General features: G+C 36.2%; 1 protein-coding gene across 3 annotated transcripts in view; it reads left to right on the top strand.

Annotated features, from left to right (window-relative positions):
• The window catches only part of LOC111142861 (zinc finger ZZ-type containing 3), a 62,663-nt gene extending 42,260 nt beyond the window's left edge, over positions 1 to 20,403 (top strand). For 2 of the 3 annotated variants that reach the window (XM_022496231.1, XM_022496229.1), the window contains 10 exons: positions 1,497 to 1,635; positions 4,671 to 4,818; positions 4,903 to 5,018; positions 5,891 to 5,962; positions 6,987 to 7,088; positions 7,705 to 7,800; positions 10,306 to 10,458; positions 15,462 to 15,596; positions 18,709 to 18,809; positions 19,119 to 20,403. In XM_022496231.1, coding sequence (XP_022351939.1) covers positions 1,497 to 1,635; positions 4,671 to 4,818; positions 4,903 to 5,018; positions 5,891 to 5,962; positions 6,987 to 7,088; positions 7,705 to 7,800; positions 10,306 to 10,458; positions 15,462 to 15,596; positions 18,709 to 18,809; positions 19,119 to 19,263 — 1,207 coding nt within the window. In that variant the 3' untranslated portion in view covers positions 19,264 to 20,403. The remainder of the gene's footprint in view (positions 1 to 1,496; positions 1,636 to 4,670; positions 4,819 to 4,902; positions 5,019 to 5,890; positions 5,963 to 6,986; positions 7,089 to 7,704; positions 7,801 to 10,305; positions 10,459 to 15,461; positions 15,597 to 18,708; positions 18,810 to 19,118) is intronic. The other variant, XM_022496230.1, reaches the window with a different exon arrangement.
• The last annotated feature ends 5,346 nt before the right edge of the window (positions 20,404 to 25,749 follow it).

Genomic DNA, 25,749 nt, shown 5'->3' with positions numbered 1-25,749 from the left:
CACTACCATCATGCTAAGATTGTGTCTCGGTGAACCTGCCTCATGGAAACAGCCAGCACAGGCAGGGTCTGTACACTCCATACACCTCACAGCAAATGGGGGCTTCATGGAAATGGGTTTAGACCTGACCTCTGTAACTTATCCAGGAGTGACTTGGTATGGTTCCTGCTTTCCAGTTCTGCTCTAACTTTTAAATGAAGTGTCTCTAGCTTGAGAAGAGACTTACCCTTTAGTGTTACTAGTTTTTACCTTAATTATTATAAACATTTCAAGAGCAAGAATAAGTATGTTTTAAGCAGGGAGCTGGCAAAGTATCCTGATAGAGAATGCTATGGTGCAATTATGCCTTGGCTGTGAATCTCAAAATTGCATTGTTTTACCTTGGAAAGTTCTAGTTTGCTGACTTCTAAACTTAGAAGATTCAGTATTCTTTTTGATTGCACAAGACATGTCTATTATTTGTTCATTCAAAAATAATTTATTGATCATCTCTGTGCTGGGAAGTGTGCTGCACACTGGATAAACAAAACTGAACTTCATAGATGTGTTTGCCATTATGGAGTTTACAGTCTAGTTGGGAAAGGCAGTGAAATTTATTTGAAGGTGTAAAGAAAAATTGTGCTTTATCTATATGTTAAGGACTTAACGACTTATTTTGAAGTGAACTTGGAGTAACTTGTTTTTTATTCTTTTTGCAAAGTGTATTTGAACATTGAGGACTTTGGGGCAAACATATTTCCGTATGTGCATTGATATTTGAAAACAGACATTAGTCAGAGAGGCAGGGCAATTTGAACCAAAAGAGAGAGATAAAGAGAATTAACTAGTATATGCATACCATAGTGAGATTTCAGGGTAATGACAAATAGCAGGTTTGTGTGGGTAAAATTATGTGTTGTGCTAAAGCAGACCTTTGTAGGTAGGGAGTAAGTAAGTATCTTTAAGGCCTTTCTTTGTTAAAATGTTCAGTACTTAAGAACTGCTTGGAAAGTAAATGTCCTGTAGAGTGGAAATATAATAGAAAGAGCAAATGAGAACCATGACACCTGAAATCATGTCTTAATTATTTGACAGTTTGTTTAACTCTGGGCAAGAAAATGTATCTCAGATTCCTTATTACAACAAAGTGCAACAGAGGGGCTGAATTTGCAGATCCCTCCTAGTGCTAAAACCTTACAATTTTATTTTTTACTTAGTTTCTTAATGACTTGTTGGAAAGTCAGGCTGCCCTCTTATTTTCTGTACTTGTTCAGGTTCAAGAGTTAAAAACTTAAGATGGGGAAATAAGGCTTTGCTTTCTCTAACTGATATTTTCTGACTAGGTACTTCGTAACTCAGGAAGACCTCATTTATTCCCAGTAATATGTTTTACTAAACTCTTTCAGGTAACTTTAAAAAGACTGTGTGGCTTAATAGTAGATCATGGCTTGAACTCAGTTTTTATTTATTGTTGTTACTAGAAAATTTTAGTGAGGTATTTTTCTTTGTCTCTGTAGTTATCAGAGACTGTTACAGACGATTGCTGTACTTGAAGCTCAGCGTTCTCAAGCAGTCCAGGACCTTGAAAGTTTAGGCAAACACCAGAAAGAAGCACTAAAAAATCCCATTGGATTTGTGGAGAAACTCCAGAAGAAGGTATATATTGAGCACTTTCTAAGATTTATTAAGATATATTTGGTAATAGCTTGATTTATTCTTTTAATATGGATATACACTTTTTAAAATGTTTAATTTTTTTCCCTTCTACTACTAACCGTACTACTGAAGGCAGGATATTGCCTTTCTTTCCTAAGCACCACCCCCCCAACCCACAAAATATACTCTAATGAAAATAGCTGGGAGGTTTAATTGGATATTTATATTAGGAACTTGATGTTCCATTCCCTAGCCATTTTTAGGATCTTTTCCTATTACCTTTCCCGTCTCGGGTAAAAAGGAAAAGAGGGTTTTCCTTCTTTCATGACTTCAAGATTAATAAGGCAAAAAGAAAACATAATTCAGGATTTATTCACTGCTTAAGTTTTGAGGTACTTTTGTAATTTTCCATATAGCATGATAGAAAACATTGGTGATAAAAACGAAAACTATTTTAAATGTCTTTAAGTTAAGGTTGCCAAGTCCATGAGGAGGAAGTATAAATTTTACTTAATTTTGTAATGTTCTTTACTTTGGTGTAAAAATTCCTTTTTTCTTTTTTCCTTAAAACAGAACTTTTGTATTTAACAGTTAACCATTTGAAAGTGATTAATGTTTTTATAACTTTCTTGTGGGTAATGCAAATGTGTATTTATACTGTAGTATGTATCTTGAATTAGGGACTCACTAATTTAATAAATTTGAGAGGCAAAATATTAATCAGCATTGTGTGAAAACATTAATACTGAGAAATTATAAAAAAGAACCTTCGTATTCACCTTAAAAAAAACAAAACAATAACTTAGTATAGTTATTAGTTACCATTTTTTTAATGAGTCACAAAAGTGGTCTACCAGGTGTTGAGGGAACAGCCCTGGGGACTTTGTTTCATTTAGTTATATTAATTTATTATTTGGATTTTTCTAGCTATATTATTTACTTGGCAATCATTACTTTCTCTCCATGCTTCAGAACGTTGAATATCATAATAAATATGGAATTTATAAGTTGATTTGTTAAAACTTCTAAACTTTTTTGACCCTATATACCTTCTCTATACTGTGAGTCTGCTTAGGTGTTTATTGATTCTACGTTGCCGTAATTAAATGTTCCTAGTGCAAAAAGATACAGTACTTATAGTGGTTACTTAAAATTGATTCCACTAAAATAGGTGATGATAGAAAAGTTAATATTAGTAAACAAATTTACTAACCTTGACTTTATTCATGTTCTCTGGTGGGCAAAAAAGATGCAATTAGGCTTTTTTACTAGATTGGTATGCAGTTGGTTATTTGTTGGTTTTCCATTTCCAGGTTTAGTTTAGAACTAAATTTCTTTCCACTTTATCTCAGAAACAGAGATGTGATATTGACCTTCTTAACAATTTTTAACCAAAATGTATGCAATTACATTAAATCCAGATACTTAGTAACTGTGAAAGACCTACATTCTTGGAAAGAAATTTTTCTCCAGGAGTTAATTTAGAAGTTTGATTTTTGCATTTTGTGTGTGTGTGTGTATGTGTGTGTGTGTGTTATATATACAGATATTTCGACTTATGATGGGTTATGTCCTGATAAACCCATCTTAAGTAGAAAATATTGTAAGTTAAAATGCATACACCTAACCTACTGACCATCATAGCTTATAGCTCACCATAAAGGTTCTCGTTCTCGGAACGCTTAACATTAACCTCCAGTTGGGCAAAATCATCTAACACAAGGCCTGTTTTATAATAAAGTGTGGAATATCTCATGTAATTCATTGAGTACTACACTGAAAGTTTTAAAAAGGATGGTTGTATGGGTACAGAGTAGTTGTCAGGGTGTAGGTTTTTTGCCTTGGTGATCCCATGACTAACCAGGAGCTGTGGCTTGCTGCTACTGCCCAGCAGCACGACGGAGTATTGTACTACATATCACTACCCTGGGAAAAGATCAAAATTCAAAATTCGAAGCGTGGTTTCTACTGTATGTGTCACTTTTGCACCATTGTAAAGTTGAAAAATCCTAAAGTTGAACCATTATAAATTAGGTACCATATGTACTTAATTTACTTATTTCTTTAGGTTTACTGTACTAATTAAGTTGTTGACATGTGATTTGTTTGTTTAAGTGGACATTTAAAAACTCCTAATTGAAATTAACGAAACTTGTGGTATGTATTGGTATGTAGAATGCAAGGAACATTTAAGGCTTACTTGCATCCTTTGATATTACTGTTACTGTTTTAAAAGAGAGTCTTATGCAAAAGTTGAGCCAGTCTAAGCTGTGTACTATTATGATGATGGTAATAATATAATATATCATAAGCAAAATAAAAATTAAGAATTCTGAGGGGCGCTTGGGTGGCTCAGTGAGTTAAGCCTCTGCCTTTGGCTCAGGTCATGATCTCAGAGTCCTACCATTCTGCGAGTTCTTGACAAAAAATATAAACCTATGTAACCCAGATCCATATCTAAAGATATTTATTATAATCTGGTTTTAGTAATTAAGACAACTAATGACATCTCTAAAGATGGTTGGTTAAGTAACTGAATTCCAAGTAGATTCAGTGTGTAGTTTTGATACTCAAGGTGTCATAATTTTTTGTATATGTGATAAGAATTATATATGTGAAAGTAATTGTTTTGTGAATAAGTCATGAACATGGGGGTATATTTAAAATGAATTCTGTGTGTCAAGTCTCGTCTTTTGCAGTCAGACACATTTCATATGCTGTTCTTAAAGGTAAAACCTCTCTTGGTTATTTATGTTTTAAGTGTATTAGTTACAAAGTGCAGTATTTCTATATAGTTCAGCTTTAGAGTTATATCTAAAAATAGTGCTTATGTCTTATTAAATTCATTCTTCTACTTGCTATCATTTTACTATTTAATGTTTAGACTGTATTAACTTTATTGGGTGTTGGATTCAAACAGTGAACAGAAATGCCTAGGTGATGGTAATTTGGATTTGGAGTCCTCTGAAAATTCAGGTGTAATAGATAATTTTTTTAATTGAATTCAGACTGTCACTTTATTTTTTTTCTCCCAGGCTGATATAGGGCTTCCATATCCACAGAGAGTTGTTCAGTTGCCCGAGATTGTATGGGACCAATATACCAATAGCCTTGGGAACTTTGAAAGAGAATTTAAAAATCGTAAAAGACATACTAGGAGAGTTAAGCTAGTTTTCGATAAAGGTAAGAAATTACGTGGTAAGAATTTAAATAGAGAAGTATCTGGCAGTCTTACTTTAATAATCCTATACATGGTCTTCTTTTTAGTAGGTTTACCTGCCAGACCAAAAAGTCCTTTAGATCCTAAGAAGGACGGAGAGTCCCTTTCATACTCTATGTTGCCTTTGAGTGATGGTCCTGAAGGCTCAAACAGTCGTCCTCAGGTAAACAGTATAAAGCTTTGGAGCAGGAAAATTTGAACTATAGACAAACTATTTTAACATTTCCTGGTTTGTATTCTTAAAATTTAAGCAGTCTTTCACTGAAGATAGTGGGGACATGAACTTTGAAGTTAAGAGAAATCTGGGTTGGAATCCCAGCTCTGCCACTTACTAGCTATGGAATGTCAGATGTCATTTATATTAAAGCCTCCAAGCTGTAGTTTTGTTTTGTATGGGATTAGTATTACCTGTGTTGTAGAGTTCTGTGAGGATTAAATGAGTAGTACATGTAACATGCCCCCTACAGTGTGTGACATGTACCCTTTTATCCTAAAAATAAGAGGTCTGTGCAGTGTTTTTTAACCAGAATTTGAGTCCTGGCTTGCCATTAGTAGTTAGATGAACCTTAATAGACATGTGGGTTCAGAATGGAAAAGTAGCATTTCCTTTTCTTTAAGATGAAGTTGCTGTCATATGTATTATAGGATTGCTAGGAGTATAAAATCCAAGTGAAATAAAGGAAGGTGAAAACATTTTGGAAACAATTTTAAAAATACACATTAAATAATAAGTTTACTAAAATATTTTGAAATTAATAAAAAAAATTCCACGATATGGGGGGTCTGAGTAGCTTTGTTGGTTAAGACCTGCCTTCGGCTCAGGTCATGATCCCAGGGTCCTGGGATTGAACCCCACATTGGGCTCTTTGCTCAACAGGGAGCCTTTTTCCCCTCTCCCTCTGCTGGTCTCCCTGCTTGTGCTCTCTTTCTCTCAAATAAATAAAATCTTTTAAAAAAATCTACGATGTGTTTTAGTTAGCTACAATCAAATGGTAGTCTTTGTTATTTTTGACAAAAGCCCTATTTTATATACAGATGATAAGAGGACGTCTTTGTGACGATACCAAACCTGAAACATTTAACCAACTGTGGACTGTTGAAGAACAGGTAATGTTTCTAAATTGTGTAGGTTAAAGAAAAAAGGTTCAGATTAGAGTCCAGATTATGACTAAAGTGTTTATTGTTGTAGATGATCCTTCTTAACGAAGAACTGAAAATATTAAACTTATTTCCGTATACTTTTTTTTTTCACACTTCAAGAATTTTGGATTCTGAGAATATATGAATTCCACATTGGGGATGATTTTTAAAGAAGGAGTCTGGGTTATAGGAAGGGGATTGAAAAAGAGTGAAATGGGTGGAATAAAGTGTTTGTAATATAGCTTTGAAGGAGAGAAAGACCTGGGGCCACATAAAGCAGTGTGTCAAAGTGAATTCTTGTTTTTATTATGGAGGGGAGCTGACAAAGCCATGGCAGAATATTCTGTTACGGTTTGGCATGTGGCTAGGATTATTCATGGGTAAGGTTTGAGACACATCTCTTTTTCATATGAGGATTAACTCCAGAGCTATAATGAGTTCAGCAGCTTATGAGAAGATTTAGGAAATTCATTTCAAGCATCCAGATTATTCTGCATCTTTAGAACTGTGGGACAATTTAGGGGATAAGTAAGAATTTAAAAATCAGATATTTGAATGGAACACCATATGTGGAAAGGAGGGAAAAGTCCCTTAAATGTTCTATCTAAATCCGAATGAATTTAGATATTTTTGTCAAATCTATAGGGGCAAACCCATACATAGTCTAGCAAGAAAAGATGGTCAGTAGAAATCATTAAGATGTATAAAGTATTAATTAAATTTGGGGGGTACCGTGTTTTTACTTAAGTGAATAGAAAATCTTACACAAGGTTTTCCATAGATTTATTCTCTAATCTCATTTTTCCTGTGAAGTCCTAATTTCCTTAATGGAAATTTTTCCTACTACGAGGATTTCTAGTGACCTAACCCCAAAAATTGGGGAGGGAGATAGTTGAAAAGGAAGTGTGAATGTATTTATTCATTTATGTAAATATATTTATTTATGGAATTCAGTATTAAACTTTATTAAATTTGATCTTCTGTTTCTTAGAAAAAGCTTGAACAGCTACTCCTGAAATACCCTCCTGAAGAAGTAGAATCTCGACGCTGGCAGAAGATAGCAGATGAACTGGGTAATAGGACAGCCAAACAGGTAATTGAGGAGATGGTCCCATATTGTTGGCATGTTTTGATAGTTTTTTGGTGAAAGATAATGCAGCTGACATCAAATCTGCTACATCATTTTTTAGCTACACAATGCTATAACAGTTTTTTTTTTTTTTAATTTCTGAAACAACTTGAGATAATTCTGCTTCAGTCATTACTGAAACATTAGAATGTAATGTAACTTAGTTTCTCTTGAATGTTTAGTGAGTTGTATACTTTCTGGTTAGACTATGCTGATAGATTTGTAACATATATAGAAGTATTCTTTGGTTGTCTTTCTAAAAAAAAAAAATCTATCAGTTTTCTTCACATTATCATTGAGATTAATAGATGTGTTTTTAATGGTATGAGCATAAGCATTCATTAGTGGAAAGTATGTATTTGGCTTTGGAGTCAAACATATTTCCTGTATTTTAATGATTTTTTTGCTCTAGATTTTAAAATATAACTGTTTGTTGGCAGTTTAAAATTATTTCTAGATTTATGATAAATTTTAAATTGTTAGCATTCATTAAGATACACAGGTATATTTTAATTTTAGAAAAATATTGAGGTGTTGCATGTCTTGTAATTATGTTAAATGGCTTGTCATATTTCCTTAGGTTGCTAGCCGAGTGCAGAAATATTTCATAAAACTAACTAAAGCTGGCATTCCAGTCCCAGGCAGAACACCAAACTTATATATATACTCCAAAAAGGTAAAAATAAATAAATAAATAAAAATTAGAGAAAGTAAACTTTAGACCTTAGATTAAACTTAAAGTCAGAATTGCTGTGTAAAAGTGTAGGCATTTATCAGAACAAAGTTGTTTTATTTTTAAAATCTGACTTACTCTAATCATTTTGTTGTACTGGTCATGGACACAGGGTAGGATTCTGTTATTTCTACTCCATGAAATTGAATGACCTTTATGTTCATTATTTTCTTAGGAATAGGTTAGTTTATGTGAGCGGGTACTACTTGAAAGATGTAGACTAAATGTATATCAGAAAGGCCTTTGTGATGTTAAAAATTTTAGGGGTGTTTGACTCTTCATTAAACACAATGAGTTTCTGTTTTTAGATATGCTACATAAATACAAAAATAGAAATGTTTATTAAAATACACTAATCCTCACTATAACTCTATAATTGTAGGTGGTATTACCACTTTCACTTGCACTTTACTAAGTTAGCTTTATTCTGTTATTGAATGTTCTATGTCAGGTACTGTTCTATAGCCCCCCCCCTTTTAAAATTTTAATTAAAGTGGGGAAGAGGGAGAAGGGGGGTTGGGGCAGAGAGGGAGGGAGAGAGAGGATCCCAAGCAGGTTCCATGCCCAGCATGGAGCCTGACGTGGGGATCGATCCCACAATCCTGAGATCATTATCTGAGCTGAAAGCAGGAGTCGGACACTTAGCTGACTAAGCCACCCAGGCACTCTTACAGTGTTTTTATAGATGAGAAAATGGGCCTTGGCAGACCTGGCTGGCTCAGCAGGTAGAGCATGTGACTTGATCACAGGGTTGTGAGTTTGAGCCCCTTGTTAGGTATAGAGATTACTTTAAAATATGGCCTTAAACAAAACAAAACAAAACAAAAAAACAGCTAGGCCTTAAGGTAAATGGAGTCAGTTGAGTCTAAGAACCAACCACTGACCTCTGATTCTGATCCCAGGCCTTTTCTACTATTCTCTGCTACTCTTTACAGTGAAAAAGCTGTTACCCTTCTCCTGCATAGACCACTGCATCAAATTGTAGCCAATTTTTTGCTTTAATTGCAAAAACTAAAGCACACAATTGGCCTCTTTTATTTCCTGCAATTTCCTCTCCACCACCACTGCCACCCTTCACATGAGAAGGTAAAGGCGTATCTGATGCTGTTACCCTTCTCTATTACAGCTTCCTTATTGTTTTATGTGGTTTTACATTAAGAATATTGTCTGTACAGCTCCATGTTTTACAAGTTTTATTTATCGTCTTTTTACCAAGTTTTGGAAGCTTGTTTTAATTTGTCAGTTGATTTAAATATTTTGGATTCCCCCCAATATAACATTACTTGTATCAGATACCTAGAGTTCATCTTGTAACTTTGGAATGTTGGAACCTTGATATTTAATTCAACAGCTCTAATTTTCATGGCTAATTTCCAAGTTAACTTTAGATGTGTTGGACACCTTATATTTTCATAGCTAAGACTAGGAATGATAAAGGAATACTAAAGAAACCTAAATGTTGGGGCGCCGGGGTGGCTCAGTGGATTAAAGCCTCTGCCTTCGGCTTGGGTCGTGATCCCGGGGTCCTGGGATTGAGCCCTGCATCGGGCTCTCTGCTCAGTGGGGAGCCTGCTTCCCCCTCTCTGCCTGCTTGTGATTTCTGTCCATGAAATAAATTTTTTAAATCTTTAAAAAAAAAAAAAAAAGGAAAGAAAGAAACCTAAATGTGTTCCCTCCTTTGGGTGCACTGAATTTTAAGTTAGCATTTTAACTATAGCAATGTAGCCCAGCCACTGACACAGCGATTCTTCCCATGGTTAGAGTTTGAGTCTTGGAACAGTGAAATGATGGTTCTGCCTGTAGCTGAGGTTATTCTTTGTGGCTGTATTGTCTGTGAAGAGAGGCAGTCTGTACAGTGGTTTGAGAGTGAGGGCTTTGGTCCCTCACAGGCTTAGTTTATAATCTTGGTTCTACCACTATTAGCTGCAGCACCCTGAACAAGAAACGTAACCTCCATCTTTAAATTAGAGGTGATAGAGGAGTGCTGTGAGGATTAGATGACATTGACGTACAGTAAACAATCAGTGTTAGATAGGATTTTTAGACATTCGTTGTGTTGTGGAATTGTTTTTTACTTGATTGTTTATATCTGGCTTAGGCTATGTGATACTCCCTGATCTTCTGTAAGATGACTGTAAGAGGAGTGTTCAGCATTTGAATATCAAGAGTGTGATCAATGCTGGGGATCCATATACAAGCTAGATAGCACGTGATCTGTTGTACTGTTGTTGGGATATTCCCCCTACATTTTTTTTTTAAATCTAGTTGTGCTTTTAAAATTCTAGGTAATATAGAAAAAAAAAACAACCACATAAGACTGTGTGAAGAATAGAGCTGAAATCCTTTTAATAGATAGACTTGGAGGGAAGTAATAGTTATATTTGAGCATCTTTGATTCTTTTCATGATTTTCCATTGTCTCAATTAAAATTTTTTTTTTCTTACTTAGTCTTCAACAAGCAGACGACAGCACCCCCTTAATAAGCATCTCTTTAAACCTTCCACTTTCATGACTTCCCATGAACCACCAGTATATATGGATGAAGATGATGACCGATCCTGTTTTCATAGCCACATGAACACTGCTGTTGAAGAGGCATCAGTAAGTTACCTATTTATATAAAATACATATTTATCTATGTGTTATACAGATCAGGGTACAGAATGAGAGCACCAGAATTTTTAAATTATTCCTACCCTTCAGAGAATGTTGGTTTCTTTTAATTACCAGTCAGATTTATGGGCTTTTTAAAAAACAATATATTGTTAAAAATAAAAACAATACATTGTTAAATTGTTATATATTAATAATATATATCATTATATTATTATATATTTAGATATAACATATAAATGAGAGGAAACTTAAAAACATGCAAAAAATAGAATAGTATAATGAAATATATATGTACTATATATAATAATAAAAGAAATTTTTTGAATCTGTGCAAAAATAGAATAGTATAATGAACCCACATGCATCTGTCACCCAACTTCAATAGTTATTATCTTGTTGCAATCTTATTTTCATCTGTATTTCTTACCCACTTCCATCCTGGGTTATTTTGGAGCAAGTCCCAGACATAACAGAATATTATTACCATGTTTATAAAAAGGTAATTCTTTATACAATCAAACATGCACTCAGTTCACATTTCCCCAGTCATAAATTACAATAGATTTCCTCCTTTTCTCCTTCCCTTCCCACCACCCTTTTCTCCTCTTAAGACTTTTTTGTTGAAAAAGTGGGTCATTAGAATTTACCACTGTATGTATTTTGTTTGCTTCTCCTTATTGTCAGCTCTTCTGTCTTTCTATTCCCTGAATTTTTTGTAAATTGATAGTAGGTCTAGATAATTGGTGTCGCTTAGAAATTCTGTTTTTCTGCTTCCTGGATTTTCTATAAATTAAAAGTAGGTCTAGATAATTGGCCAGATTCAGATTTGTTTTTTATATTGTTTTTTAAGGCTTACTTATTTGAAAGAGAGAAGTGGGGTGGGAGGGAGAGCATGAGCACAGGTTGTAGGAGCTGAGTGGGAGAGAGAGTTTTAAGCAGATTACATGCTGAGCACAGAGCCTGGTGCCTGGCTCGATCTCATGACCCTGAGATCACAACTTGAGCCAAAACCAAGAGTCAGACTTTTTTTTTTTTTGTAAAATTTTATTTATTGGGGCACCTGGGTGGCTTAGTTGTTGGGCATTTGCTTTTGGTTCAGGTCATGATCCCAGGGTGCTGGGATCAACCCCTGCATTGGGCTCCCTGCTCAGCGGGAATCCTGCTTCTCCCTCCCCATGCTCCCTGCTTCTGTTCCCTCTCTCACTGTGTCTCTGTCAAGTAAATAAATAAAATCTTTAAAAATTTTTTTCTTTAAATTTATTTGTTTGAGAGAGAGCACAAGCCAGGGGAAGGGCAGAGGAAGAGGGAGAAGCGGACTGCCCGCTGAGCAGGGAGCCTGGACTCAGGGCTCTGTCCCAGCACTTCAAGATCATGAGCTGAAGGCAGACGCCTAACAGACTGCGCCCCCCCCCCCCCAAATTTGTTTGTTAGGGCAAGCAGGACTACTTCATGTGTACTTTCATCAATCTGTCTTTTTTGTTTTTTGGACATAGTAGATTCATTAATTCATTTGATGTTATAAAATAGTGATAGTCTTATATTTCCTCATTATTTATTTGAGAGACTATTCTGTGAAGTAACCCCCTCTTCATCAACTTTTTGATTACCTGAAGGTACATATGGAAAAGGCAGTGTAACTGCTTGATTGTTCCCTTTATTTTCTTATTTTTAAAATGATTGAGGGGCATCTGGGTGGTGCAGTTGGTTAAGCATCCAACTCTTGATCTTAAGCTCAGGTCTTAATCCCAGTGTTGTCAGTTCAGGTCCCTTGTTGGGCTCCATGTACTTTATAAAAAGAAGAAAACGAAGTACTTTATTTAGATTTGGAGTTTAAGCAGAGGAACTCAAAAGAAGTGGTAGTCAGGTTGGCATTAAAGGATGAACAAAATTGAGCCAGGTGAGGAGTAGATTAATATATGTAGTAGATTGAATTTGATTTAACTTTTGTTTGGTTGATTTAATTAATTTATTTTAAAATGAGAACCAGTTTAAATCAGTCTGATTATTTTGAAATAGCTATTCAAATGTATATTTATGAAGCTACTAGTGGTAAAATTTACAGATTTCGGTTTCTCTTCAGAAAGGCATTATCTAGAGACAGAATATGATTACATGTATGTACTTCCATACACTTTTAAAACCTGTACACTATTTTAGCCTCATCTGGAATTAGTCATAGTATTTCCCCTTTAAGTAAACTTGAAAATAATTATAACAAGGAACTCTGTTTATGGGTATTTAAAAAATTTTTAATTGTGATAAATACATAACCTTTAATTTACCATCTTGACTAGTTTTAAGTGAATAGTTCAGTAGTGTGAAGTGCACTGACATTTTTGTGCAACCAGTCCCCAGAACTCTTTAATTCCTGGAAAACTCAGAACCATTTAACAGCACCTCCCCATTGCCTCCTCCCAGTGTCTGGCAGCTACCATTCTACTTTGTTTCTATGAATTTGGCTACTCTGGGTACCTCAGAATCGTGCAGGTTTTGTCCTTTCTTGACTGGCTTATGTCACTTAACATAATGTATTCAAGATTCCTCCATCTCATAACATGTATCATTGTTTCCTTTTTAAAGCTGAATAATATTTCGGGGTATGTATATACCACGTTTTGTTTATTGGTTCATCTGTCAGGGGTACGTTTTGCTTTCACCTTTTGGCTATTGTGAATAATGCTGCCATGAACATAGGTGTACAAATAGCTGTTAAGAGTCCCTGCATTCAGTTCTTTTGGGTATATACCCAGAAGTAGAATTGCTGGATCCATATGTTAATTCTCCATTTAATTTTTGAGGAACCGCCATACTGTGTTCTGTAGTGGCCGCAACATTTTACTTACTCACCAACAGTGCACAAGAGTTTCAGTTTCTCTGCATCCTTGCCAACACTTGGTGTTTTCTTCTTTTTTTTTTTCCTTTGGCTAGTAGCCATCCTGCTGGTTATAAGGTGATTTACCTTTTCTTAGTCTTGTTGGCCAAATTTAATAGTATCCTTAGACCTAAAATGCAAATTAAAAAATTTGGCAGTTTTTATTCTGTATTTGCTTAAAATATATCTGAATTTAATAAATTTCATTATAAGATTTCTTACCCCATTATTTAGTTAGGCCACATTGTATTTATTAGTGTTACATATTTATTACATTACTTATGTTGTCATCCTCAGTGCTGACATAGGCAGGTAATTTAACATCTTTAATTGACAAGAATTTGAAATGGGTGAAAGATAGTGTGAGATTATAAAGAATCTTTTGTTAGCTGAGGACTTGGGAGTTGTCTCTGTAGGTAGTTAGGAAGTCATTGGGAGATTTTAAGCCATTGTGGGGCTTGAGGAAAGAGTGAATACTCTAGAGAGCAATTTGAAAGATTTTATTTTTTTTAAGGATTTTATTAATTTATTTGACAGAGAGAACAAGCAGGGGGAGCAAGAGGCAGAGGGAGAGGGAGAAGCAGGCCCCCCATGGAGCAGGGAGCCCAATGTAGGACTCAATTCCAGGACCCTGGGATCATGACCGGGGCTGAAGGCAGACGCTTAACTGACTAAGCCACCCAGGCACCCCTGGAAGATTTTATAAAGTATTAAGTAGTGACAGATTTTGATGGATTAGATAAAAGAGTGAAAAATTAAGAATAACTCTTGGATTTAGGCCTTAGGCTGCTTTGTGTATAAGGAGTTAGTTAAATATTGAGAAAAATCTGGGTTCAAGTTGCCTGACTTTGCAACTAATTAACTGTGTGACCTTGTGTAAATGTTATAATTTCTGTAAACACCAGTTTCCTTGACATAAAAGAAACACTGTAGTTAGTAATACCTAACATGAGGAACAGGAGGAATGGGAGGGGTAGGAGTTGTCTGGATCAGAACTGATAGAATATGGATGTGGTCAGTGAATTGGAAATACTTACAGGAACATTGTGGAAATTACTGATCATGGGATCAGTCATGAGGTAGCAAAGGAAAAGAAATAGAACATTAATGGCAGAGTGCAAATAAATTGGGAGAATAAGTCAGAAGCAGTTAGTGATTGGTCTGTCAACTTCAGCTTCATATATTTATGTTGTTTTTAGTATTCTGTTTTTTATACTCTATTCTAAATAATCATCTTTTGTAATTTAGTTTATTCCCTTGGGTAAGACAGGAATGTACTGACTTGGTCATTGGCACTACAGAGCAGAGATTAGTTTGCTCATTGTTTAGAAAATACTACATTTACTTGAGGAAGCATAAAAGTCTTTTAGAGAAGAGGAGCTTCCTGCAGATCAGGTAGAAGTAGATGATAAGGAGTATCTCAGGTAGGCATTAATGTGTTGGAATGGGGTTGAGTCTGCATTAATGTGTAACAAGAGATGGGAATCATCCCCTGGTTCTTTGTTAGGTGGCCTACTACAACTCAGTATTACTCTTGCATTAAGAAGCCCTCCAGGGGCGCCTGGGTGACACAGTCAGTTAAGAGGCCAGCGCTTGGTTTCGGCTCAAGTTGTGATCTCAGGCTTGTGAGAGCAAGCCCCACGTCGGGCTCTCTGCCGAGTGTGGAGTCTGCTTGGAACTCTTTCTCCTTCTCCTTGTGCTACTCCACCACCTCAAATAAATAAATAAAGATTAAAAAAAAAAAAGCCCTCCAAAAATATATTAGTCTAAAATATTGCTAAAAGCAGACTCATTTTTTATGAGTCCTTAAGGTGAGGTATCTTAAAAGTGAAAAACATTTTGTTAATAGAAAAAATACCTATGTCAGTATTTCTTTTTCTTTTTTTTTTTTTAAAGACTATTTATTTGAGAGAGCAGAAACTGGGGAAGTACCAGACAGAGAGAGAAGCAGGGAGCCTGATCTGGGGCTTGATTGCAGGACCTCCGGGATCATGACCTGAGCCGAAGCCAGATGCTCAACTGACTGAGCCGCCCAAGCACCTCTGTGTCAGGATTTCTTGTACTCAGTTAATTTTAATTATCAAACATTTTTGTTTTCTCTTTTATTCTTTATTAGGATGAAGAAAGTATTCCTATTGTGTATAGGAATTTACCTGAATATAAGGAACTATTACAGTTTAAAAAGTTAAAGAAGCAGAAACTCCAGCAGATGCAAGCTGAAAGTGGATTTGTACAACATGTGGGCTTCAAGGTAAATTCTACTGTTTATTCATATTTTGAAAGGGTGATAAGAGATATTTAAGATAGTTTCTGGAGTTTTAAATTCCAGACTTCCCAGCACACAGATAAAAGTTAAGTTTAGCTCTAGTCCTATTCATTTAACTATAGTGTGTTAGGTACTTGAATAGGTTTATGATTCAGTGGAAAGAAGACAAACATAGAGGCATCTATATTTTGAGGTAAAATATGAGATGTTTTTGTCTAGCTATTTCTCTTTCTTACTCCCATCTTTACTGAGATATAATTGACAGAAATTGTATATATTTAAGGTGTACACAGTTTTAAGTACAAAAATATTATCTCATATTTGTATGTGTGTGGTGACAACACTTACTGTATACTCCTTTAGCAAATTCCAAGTATATATACTGTATTATTAATCCCATGCTGTACCTTAGATCTTTAGAATTTACTTAAACCTTATAATTGAAAATTCGTATCACTTGACTAACATCTGTCCCTTTCTCTCATCTCCCAACCCCAGGCAACCACCATACTACTCTCTGCTTCTATGAGTTTGAGTTTTTTGTTTTCTTATATAAGTGAGGGCATATATAGTGTTCACTTATATAAGTGAGCACTTGTTCCTTTCCGTGGTTTATTTTACTTAGCAAGATGTCCTCTACTTTCTCATCCATGTTGTCACAGATGGCAGGATATCTTTCTGTTTTGTGGCTGAATGATACTCCCATCGTGTGTGTGTGTGTTTGTGTGTGAGAGAGAGAGAGAGAGAGAGAGAGAAGGAGAGAGAGATTTTCTTTATCCTTTCATCTGTCAGAGCTGTTTCTCTTTTTGTTGCTGTTGTTCATAGATGAGAAATTTCTTTTCCTCTTCCAGGCTAGTTGAAGTACATCCATTCATTCCAACCAATTTTGAAATACCAGTTATGTTCAAGACACTTTGCTTAAGTGCTTAAGCACTTAAGTGGACTCAGTAGTAAACAAGATGGACTTGGTTTCTGTCATTCTGTTTTCTTCTCATAAAGAATTTAATTAAATTAGTAAAATAGCTGACTATGACTAGAGAGCATACTGGAGAGTAGTGAGGCTGTTGAGGTGCCTTGGAAATTTGCAGAGGAGTTTAACTTTCCTTAAAGGGTTGGGGAATCTTTGAAGGAGTTTAGGCAGAGGGTAATAAGAAATTTACAATTCAGAAAAATCATTCCTATTACTTATACTATTAGTATTGATAATCTTTAGGAAGGCAGAGGGGTTAGAATGGATGATCTCTGACTACTATATTGTTAAATTTTGCAAACAGTAATGTATTCATGTGTGTTATTTATGTAATTGAAAAAATTAAGTGATGGAGAGGATGATCGTTCTGGACTTAGTATGGAGAATGGATAAGAAGGCAAGGCTGGAGGCAGGGAGACTGGCTAGAGACTCTTCTGGTAATTTAGACAAAAGATGAAACTGTCCTGGGCTTGATTGGTGGCTGTGGAAATCGAGAGAGATTGACAAGTTTGAGAACGCTTTTGGCTTTAGAATTAACTATATTTGATGAGATTGGAGGAAGTAAAACGAGACCAAGAACTATAGAGTTGCTTGTAGTGGTTACATAAACATACTGATATGTGCTGTGTCTGATAACACAGAAACTTAAAATTATTATACTTCTGAACTTCTAGTATGGCCATTAGCCAGACTATATTAAATGATTTTTTCTCTTGGTCTTTCCATAACCCTGCTTCTCCATTAGAAATTTTCCTAATTGTTTTCTCTGGCCTTTTAAGAGGAAACTTTCCACTTCTCAAAATTACGCTGTAAGACCCAGCTGTGGCTTGTTTACTTATCTGTCAGCTGCTCTAGTTGGCCTGATTATCAGAGAAACTAGAAATGAGATTTATTTCCAAAATTGTCCAGTAGAGACTCAGGACTACCAGGATGCCCCCACACAGGGGAAGAGTTAGATCTGCCTTTTCTTTATGATGGGCTTTGGTTATTAGGATCGTCAGGCTTTGGAGAATAATTCAGCAAGATAAAAGTGTAGAGAATACCTTTGTGTTCACCTGGGTTCACGAATGATAGGTTGTTCAATAGTTCTGTAATATAGTTGTATAGTTTTAACTATGGCATTAAATCAGTGGTGTTTTGTTTTTTTTAAGATTTTATTTATTTGACATAGAGAGATCACAAGTAGGCAGAGAGGCAGGCAGAGAGTGAGAGGGGGAAACAGGCTCCCTGCTGAGCAGAGAGCCCGATGGGGGGCTCAATCCCAGGACCCTGAGATCATGACCTGAGCCGAAGGCAGAGGCTTAACCCACTGAGCCACCCAGGCACCCAAATCAGTGGTTTTCAATTACAATCATTGTACACTGGTCTGAGGTCCCTTTAAAGTAAAGAGTTATTAATAAAATGTCCAGATTTGCAGGTGATTTACTTAAAATTTTAAAAAGTGAGTTAAAGAGTAAACTTCGCATGATGAGCACTGAGTAATGTATAGAATTGTTGCATCACTATATTGTACACCTGAAACTAATAGAACACTCCATATAACTATACTGGAATTAAAATAAAAAACTTTAAAAAATTTTAAAAAGCAAATTAGGAGTGCCTTGGTGTCTCAGGCGGTTAAGCATCTGCCTTTGGCTCAGGTCATGATCCCAGGCTCCTGGGATCGAGCCCCACATCACGCTCCCTGCTCAGCAGGGAGCCTACTTCTCCCTCTCCCTCTGCCTTCTTCTCCCCCTGCTTGTTTTCTCTCTCTCTCTCTCTCTCTCTCTCTCTCTCTCTCTCTCTGTGTCAAATAAATGAACAAAATTTAAAAAAAAATAAATAAAAGAACTGAATGACTTACCACACCTTAAAAAAATAAAAAGTAAATTAAAGCATATTCAAGGTTAGCCCTAAGTTATTATAATGTATATGTCACCCAGCTGTATATCCATCTTGAATGGGTGGAATTTCTGCTAGTTTGCTAGAAATTGTATCTGATTTACAACGATTTTTGTGTTATGCTACTGTCTAGTGCATGGGGAAAGAGGAGAGGATGTTTTTATGTACATTATGTGTTTCCCAGCAGGAAAAAAAAGGCTTTGAAACAGTGTAGCTTAATATTTTTTCTCTCTGAAACTTTTACAGTGTGATAACTGTGGCATAGAACCTATCCAGGGAGTTCGGTGGCACTGCCAGGATTGTCCTCCAGAAATGTCATTGGATTTCTGTGATTCTTGTTCAGACTGGTAAGTGTTTTCTTTATGATGGGTCTCACATTTTGACAAAGAGCTTTTCAGCCACTAGTGAATTTGATTTCCAGACTACTTAGAGAATGACAACATTTAGTGGATTAAACCTTGTTGTTCTAGGCAATTAAGAAATTTTCTTGAATTATACCACATCTCAAATAACTTTCTGTTAAAGATTTTGGTAGATTAATGGATTTAAACATGTAGAACTGTGAGGAAGTTTTGTTATATCTAGACAAAAATGCATCCAGTGCCATCTAATGATGTGTCTCTGTGTGTGTGTGCGTGTGTATGTTTTCTTTGCAGCCTTCATGAAACAGATATTCACAAGGAAGATCACCAGTTAGAACCTGTTTATAGGTCAGAGACATTCTTAGACAGAGACTACTGTGTGTCACAGGGCACCAGTTATAATTACCTTGACCCAAACTACTTTCCAGCAAACAGATGACATGGAAGAGAACATCATATACTAGTCCTCTTCAACACATAGCAATGGTATCATTGTGAATTATGTGCACAGTTTGGAAAGATTCTCTGCTTTCCCTGAAATGACACTCACAGCATGACAGCTTCCTGAGTGTTCTCGTCAAGTCCAGCTCTGCACCGTTGTGGCTCTAGATCACTGTTCAGCAGCTGAACATTCCTGGTGAGCAAAGGGTTTCCCTGGTGAATTTCTCACCACCACCCTAAAGCCTTTTAGGTGGTGATCTTAAATGGGTGAGATGGAAACGAGAGCACACATTAAAGAGAGTAAATTCCAAAGGTTTCAAAGAACTCGGTCATAAATAGGATAATGAGAAGACAAAGTATTTATCTTAAAACAGTTTAGTAGCTTTCAGTTTTGTGAAAATAGTTTTCGGCACAGAAGCTGACTTCTTAGACAAAGTTTTAACCAATGATGGTATTTGCTTCTAGGATATACACTTTAAAAGAACTCACTGTCCCAGTGGTGGCCACTGATGGCCTTTAGTACATCGGAGCTGCTTAACCATATTGATGTCTAATTTCTTTAACCACAATGAACTGTCCTTATTACCAACAGCGAAGCACTACAGGAGGCAGCTGTGACATTGCTTCCTTAACCAGCTCATGGTGTGTGAATGTTATACAATTGTCACTCAGATATATTTTTTAAATGTAATGTTATATAAGATGATCATGTGATGTGTACAAACTATGGTGAAAAGTGCCAGTGGTAGTAACTGTGTAAAGTCTCTAATTCACACCATTAATTCCTTTAAAATACACAGCCTTCTGCCTCTGTATTTGGAGTTGTCAGTGCAACTCATCAAAGAAAACTGCCTAATATAAAAATCATATATATGGTAATAATTTCCCTCTTTTGTAGTCTGCACAAGATCCATAAAAGATTGTATTTTTATTACTATTTAAACAAGTGATTAAATTTAGTCTGCGCGGTGAGCAAGAGTTCACATGCATTCTTTTATACTGCTGGATTTTGTTGTGCATCATTTAAAACATTTTGTATGTTTCTTCTTATCTGTGTATACAGTATGTTCTTGAATAATGTTCATTTGTCAGGAGAACTGTGAGAAATAAACTATGTGGATACTGTCTGTTTATATTATAGAATGCTTGTTGTGACTTCCTTTTGGTTAGATTCTGGATTTTTTTAACTAGTGTTGAAACAACAACAAAAATTTTTTTAAGGGGTTGCTTTACCTGTCTGTCCTTTAAAAAGAGTAAGAACTGTAGTATTATGGAAATGTTTGAATGTGAGAAGGTCTGTGAAAAGATGTAACATTTTCACTCTGTGTGTGCTGAGACACTAAATTAAAGTAGGCTACAAAAAGAACACATACCATGGTTAAAGAAAATGGGTATTATTAATGTCCAGATGTGAAAGCTATACTTAGGGTGAAAAATTTTATTCTTTTTGATGAAAGTAAGCCCCCTTCATGTGTCTAATTTAATCAGGTGGTTTTTGAAGATCATGGTATTCACTGGCAATTATCAGTGACTCTCGGAAGAGATGATATAAGTATTCTAAGATTAAATATTAATTATCACCTTATTTTTAGAGTTTTTTCCAGTTTTAAATCAAGGGGACATTATTTACTAGTCCTTCAATGTGTTGTGAGGTACTAAAATCATACCTTCAGTTCTTTTTAATTAAAAAAGTAGTATAACTTTAAATATAGAAATATAAGGGTTAAAAAAAAAAAGAAATATAAGGGTTTTATTTTAGTCTTTTTTTAAAAGATTTTATTTATTTGACAGAGAGAGACAGCAAGAGAGGGAACACAAGCAGGGGGAGTGGGAAAGGGAGAAGCAGGCTTCCCGCTGAGCAGGGAGCCCGATGGGGGGGCCTCGTCCCAAGACCCTGGGATCATAACCTGAGCCAGAGGCAGACGCTTAACGACTGAGCTACCTAGGTGCCCTGAAATATGAGGGCTTTAAAGTAATATATTGATTAAAGATTATTGATGATGTTGATAAAATATACTGCATCAGAAAGAACAGAAATAGACTTAGCTTAACCTCTCACCCTGGAATTATTAGTTGGGAGAAGAGGGAATCATTAACATTTGGGCATTTTGATACTAAATGTTAAGTGAATATGCCAGGAGTTCTACCTTCAACTTGTAGCAAGACAGCAGCACTTGATGGTAACTTCCGTGTTTTATAGAAATAGTAACAATTGGTTTTGGAGAACCATTCAGATCCATTCAAAAAGTCCCATAAAGTATAAAGTATGCTTTGGAAGAGGGCTGTGTCTAATACAATTCTGATGTAAACAATACACTAAATAAATCCACTTAAATGTGGATTTATTTTTTTCAAGATTTGAGAACTTTGAATGGCAAAGGGGATTATTTTCTGCTTGAGTAAAGATATGTTTATTTTGCATTTTCCAGCTCCAAGCATATAGTCCTCCTGGCTTCAGAATGCTGTAAAGGGTGTAGTAGTAGTAACGTGTCCTTTTAATTTGCTGACTGCAGGAGTGGGCAAGGCTGTCTTTTCAAGTAGTCCTTCCATCTCCTATAAGGAAGTATTGGCTTTAAGAGATAACATAGTAAGTGATATTCAGGAGGTCAGATTTATTTCCTGAGGTATGTTCAAGTTATTTGCTAAGAACTGAAGTAATTTTGAAGAACACCAAAACCACTGCTCTAACGTTTAGGCAGAGGAGGTTTTGATTGGTGTGGTGTGCACTAATAGTAATAGCAGTAATAATTCAGTGCTTACTATGTGCCAAGCAAGCATATGGAGGCAAATTTAATTCTCACTACCTTAGGAGAAAGGTGTGTTGATTATCCTGTTTTCATATGAGGAGATCTAGCCAGAGAGGTTAAATAACTTGCCCACGATCATATAGTTCATAAAATTTAACTTAGATGGATTGCTCCAGAGTCACCACCTAGTTTCTGGAGCAAGAATATTCCTTCTGTGTCAGGTGTCACTAAGGTGTCACAGGTGGAAATGTGCAGGGGTTGCTTTTCAGTCTTTTTTTCTGGTGCGGGGTGGTTCCTAGAGTTACAGACCTGAGCACAGGTCCAGGTTCGTGGCACGGAATAGAGAAGGAGGTCTGTGGATGGGGGGAAAGCACTGAAATCGTCGGCCATGGTGAATTAGAAAACCATACATATGTAGAATTTACATATTCTAACTTGACAGCAAATACGTGATCATGAGGCTTTAGGCAAAGTCTCCTGTCTGAGACAATCTGTTTCCATGCATGTTTGGTGCCTCTCACTTAACCTAACAGTATGCCTTATCCAGTTGTCTCCCCTTTCCCCTTTTGTTTAAATTACATTACGGAACACAATTATATACTGAGATGTGAAGAACTTTTTTTTTTTTTTTTTTAAAGAAAATAGTATATCACAAGTAGTAAGGATATACTGTTTTGTGAAATTCCTTTTTTAGTTGTAACTGTGGCATGCTATATAAACTGAATTTCTTAATGTGGGTAACAGAATTTGAAAGCCATTGTTCTAGGTGCACTGAATAGAACTGGAAGTCTCCAAATAACAAGTAGGTTATTTTTTTTCCCCATAAAGATTATGAAGGTTATTGTCTTTTTTAGGTTATAAAGTGTTTTTATTTCTTAATTTTGAAAATCTACTTCTGTTGATATGACTCCCCCTCCTGTGACTTTTTTTTTTTTTTTTTTAACTTTTCATGTAGCCGATTAAATGGGTTTTCAAGAGTGGTATCACATTTAGCTCCATGAGAACAGAGACCATCTATGTCTGTCTATATCCCTATGGCCTATCTGGCCTATTTTCAGTAAATATTTATTGGTAGTCTGATTAGTGTTTCCATGAGTTAATTTTTTCTCTAGGAAGGTAGGAAAGACCACTTATATCTGAGTGTGTCTGTGAGTGCCTGTGTAGGGCCCTTAGAGGGCCTGCCTCAGAGGATCTTTCCAGGGCTCTGAGAAGACTGAAGAACTTCATCCTAGCTTAGCTGGAGGATGTGGTTCAACCCTGGGTGGCTGAGAAGGTGATGCCCTAACTGGGTCCCCAGTTAGGCCCTATGTCTTGATTCTCTGCCATGTGTTTAGAATGAAAGGGCACTTGAGTGGAAATTCTGGGTCCCAGTCTCAATTTTAAGTGAGGGATTCAATGATGTTGACTAAAAACCACCTTATATTGAACACTAGGAACTAGTGATTGATTTCGATGTATTAGTAACTTGTGTAATCCTCACAACCCCTCAGTGAGGGTGCTTATTATTATGATCTCTACTATATAGGTGAAATCACTAAGGTTCAGAGGATTTAAATGTTAGCTTTCAGTAATAATTGCTCCGTGTGGGACTGAGGATCTAAAGCTTTGCCCCTATAGAGCTTTATAGTCTAATGCAGAAGAATAGCAGTAAAAAAGTACAAATAAAATGTTAAGTAAAGTTAAGCAGAGATAATGCTGTGAAGAAAAAGAACCCTTGAAGAAAAATGATGGAAGAATGGGGACCCATCTGTCATTTTAGATGGAGTAATCAAAGAATGCCTTGACGACAAGTGTAAATTTGAGCGGAGACCTGGACAGAGGGAGGGAATTAGCCTGTGGATAACCTGGTGGAAGAGGCGGAAGGATTAGCGACAAGGATCCTGATGGAGCAGAGAGCGTGGCTTGTTCAGGCAACATTAAGAGGTCAGTGTAGCTTGAGCCCAGTGAGCAAGAGGAGAGTACAGTTGATGGGGTGATGCAGGGTACGGGGCTGGAGCAGGTGAGGCCTTGACTGTAGACCACTGTAAAGGAGTGGGATCGTGTTCTAATGTCTTATTTAAATACACACAAGGTATTTTGCTAGACAGACCCCTTTGAGATCCTTTCCTGCTTTAAAATCCTGTGACTTTAAAGTAGTGAAGCCATCCACATCGGTAACATGTTTTAGCAGTCTGTTGCATCTCTAGATACTCTTCAGGGGCAAAGCCATTTACCCCTGCTGGTTTGGGTTTTTGTTTGTTTGTTTTTTAATTTCCCAAGTGGGCAGCCAGCTATAGCCATAAAAGTCGTGGCTGGCCCTGTCTGCTGCCCGGCTCTCTCATTTCCCTGACTCAAGTTGTCAGAGCTGTGGCAGGCATGGACTGTTTGCGCCAGTATGTGGTATGTGTTTAAAGAATGTTAATCCCTACAGAGTCATTTTGTGTTTTTGGCATAACCGATAATTTTCCTCCTCTCTCTCTCATTTGCCGAAATGTTCCTTGTGCTCCCCTGTAGAGAGTGTGACAACTAGGGGTAGTAACGAAGGATTTGACAACTGTGTGAGTTGTAGGAACATGCCCCTTTTTGGTAATAGAGGAATAATTGTAACCAAAGAAGTTTAATTTCTTCTTTAGCAAACACTGACATTTCTGTTTAAGAGTGACTGCTACAGCAAAAGGAAATACAAAAATTACCATGTATCATGAGTACACTGAGAATTCTCTCTGTAATAGCTCAAAACTGATCTATGGCCAAAATTAAAACCATATGAGCATATCCTAAATCTCAACTATTACTGTGTTTGCTTCTCTGTTTGGAATAAGGCTTCAAGTGCTTTCCAGAATGATGTGAGTTACAAATAAATAGAAAAAGAGTTTTGTGTGTTCCATTTATTTTATTTGTACATATCCATTTAAAAAAAAATGACTTTAAAAATACAATTCTGTCCCAGAATTGGATTCTTATCAGCACAACCACTGAAGGGGAAAAAAAGTCATGCAAACTGAAACTATGGTCTTTTGTAGTGACTGAATGGAAGATGCAAATATTTCAGTAGAATATATAAGAAGCTCTGATTTGGCAACTAATTGCACAAAGGAGAACCCAAACTTCACTGGTTTGAAGCAAGGAAAACACAATTTTACATATGGATATGATAAAGTTTGCACAGCCCTATTAAAGGCTTACATGAAATGAATGTAGCCCTGGGATCAGTTATACATCATGTACCGACAGCCTCTCCCACCCACATCCGTTTGGTTACTGTTACTTCGTTCCTTACTTGCTTGGCAGTAACAATAAGTAAATAGGTGATCCTGTGAAATCAGAACTGTAAGCTGACATTAGGTGAATGCAGTTAACAAATCACCTCCTGCTTTAAAGTTACGTTTGGTCATTGGTGTTAATGTACCGTTGCTGAAATGCACCACTGGGTATAAAAGAGATTAGGTTAGACAGTTTACCAGGTTCGTTTTCTTAGCCATTCTGACAGCCTTCCAAGTAGCCTATTTCCAAAAAATGAATGGACACATGTTACTGGTGGACTAGTCTGGGTTTTACGGTCTTGGAAAAGCTATACAATTTCACATTGTATTATTTCTACCAAATTTAATCAAACTTATTATCAAACAATTGGAGTTGTCAACCCAGTCTCTCTGGCTCTGAGCTACTACTAGTGGATGACACTTGAGGAAATAGCCACAGAGGAGACGCCCAGGCCTGCCCCTCAGATGGAGACCCTTCGTCAGACAACAGCATGT

The sequence above is a fragment of the Enhydra lutris genome, unplaced genomic scaffold (genome assembly GCF_002288905.1).
Source record: "Enhydra lutris kenyoni isolate GAN:26980312 unplaced genomic scaffold, ASM228890v2 scaffoldscaffold9, whole genome shotgun sequence".
In the NCBI taxonomy this organism is placed as follows: Eukaryota; Metazoa; Chordata; class Mammalia; order Carnivora; family Mustelidae; genus Enhydra; species Enhydra lutris.
Note: the sequence above shows the minus strand (reverse complement) of the source record. Positions and strands in the feature narration are given on the sequence as shown.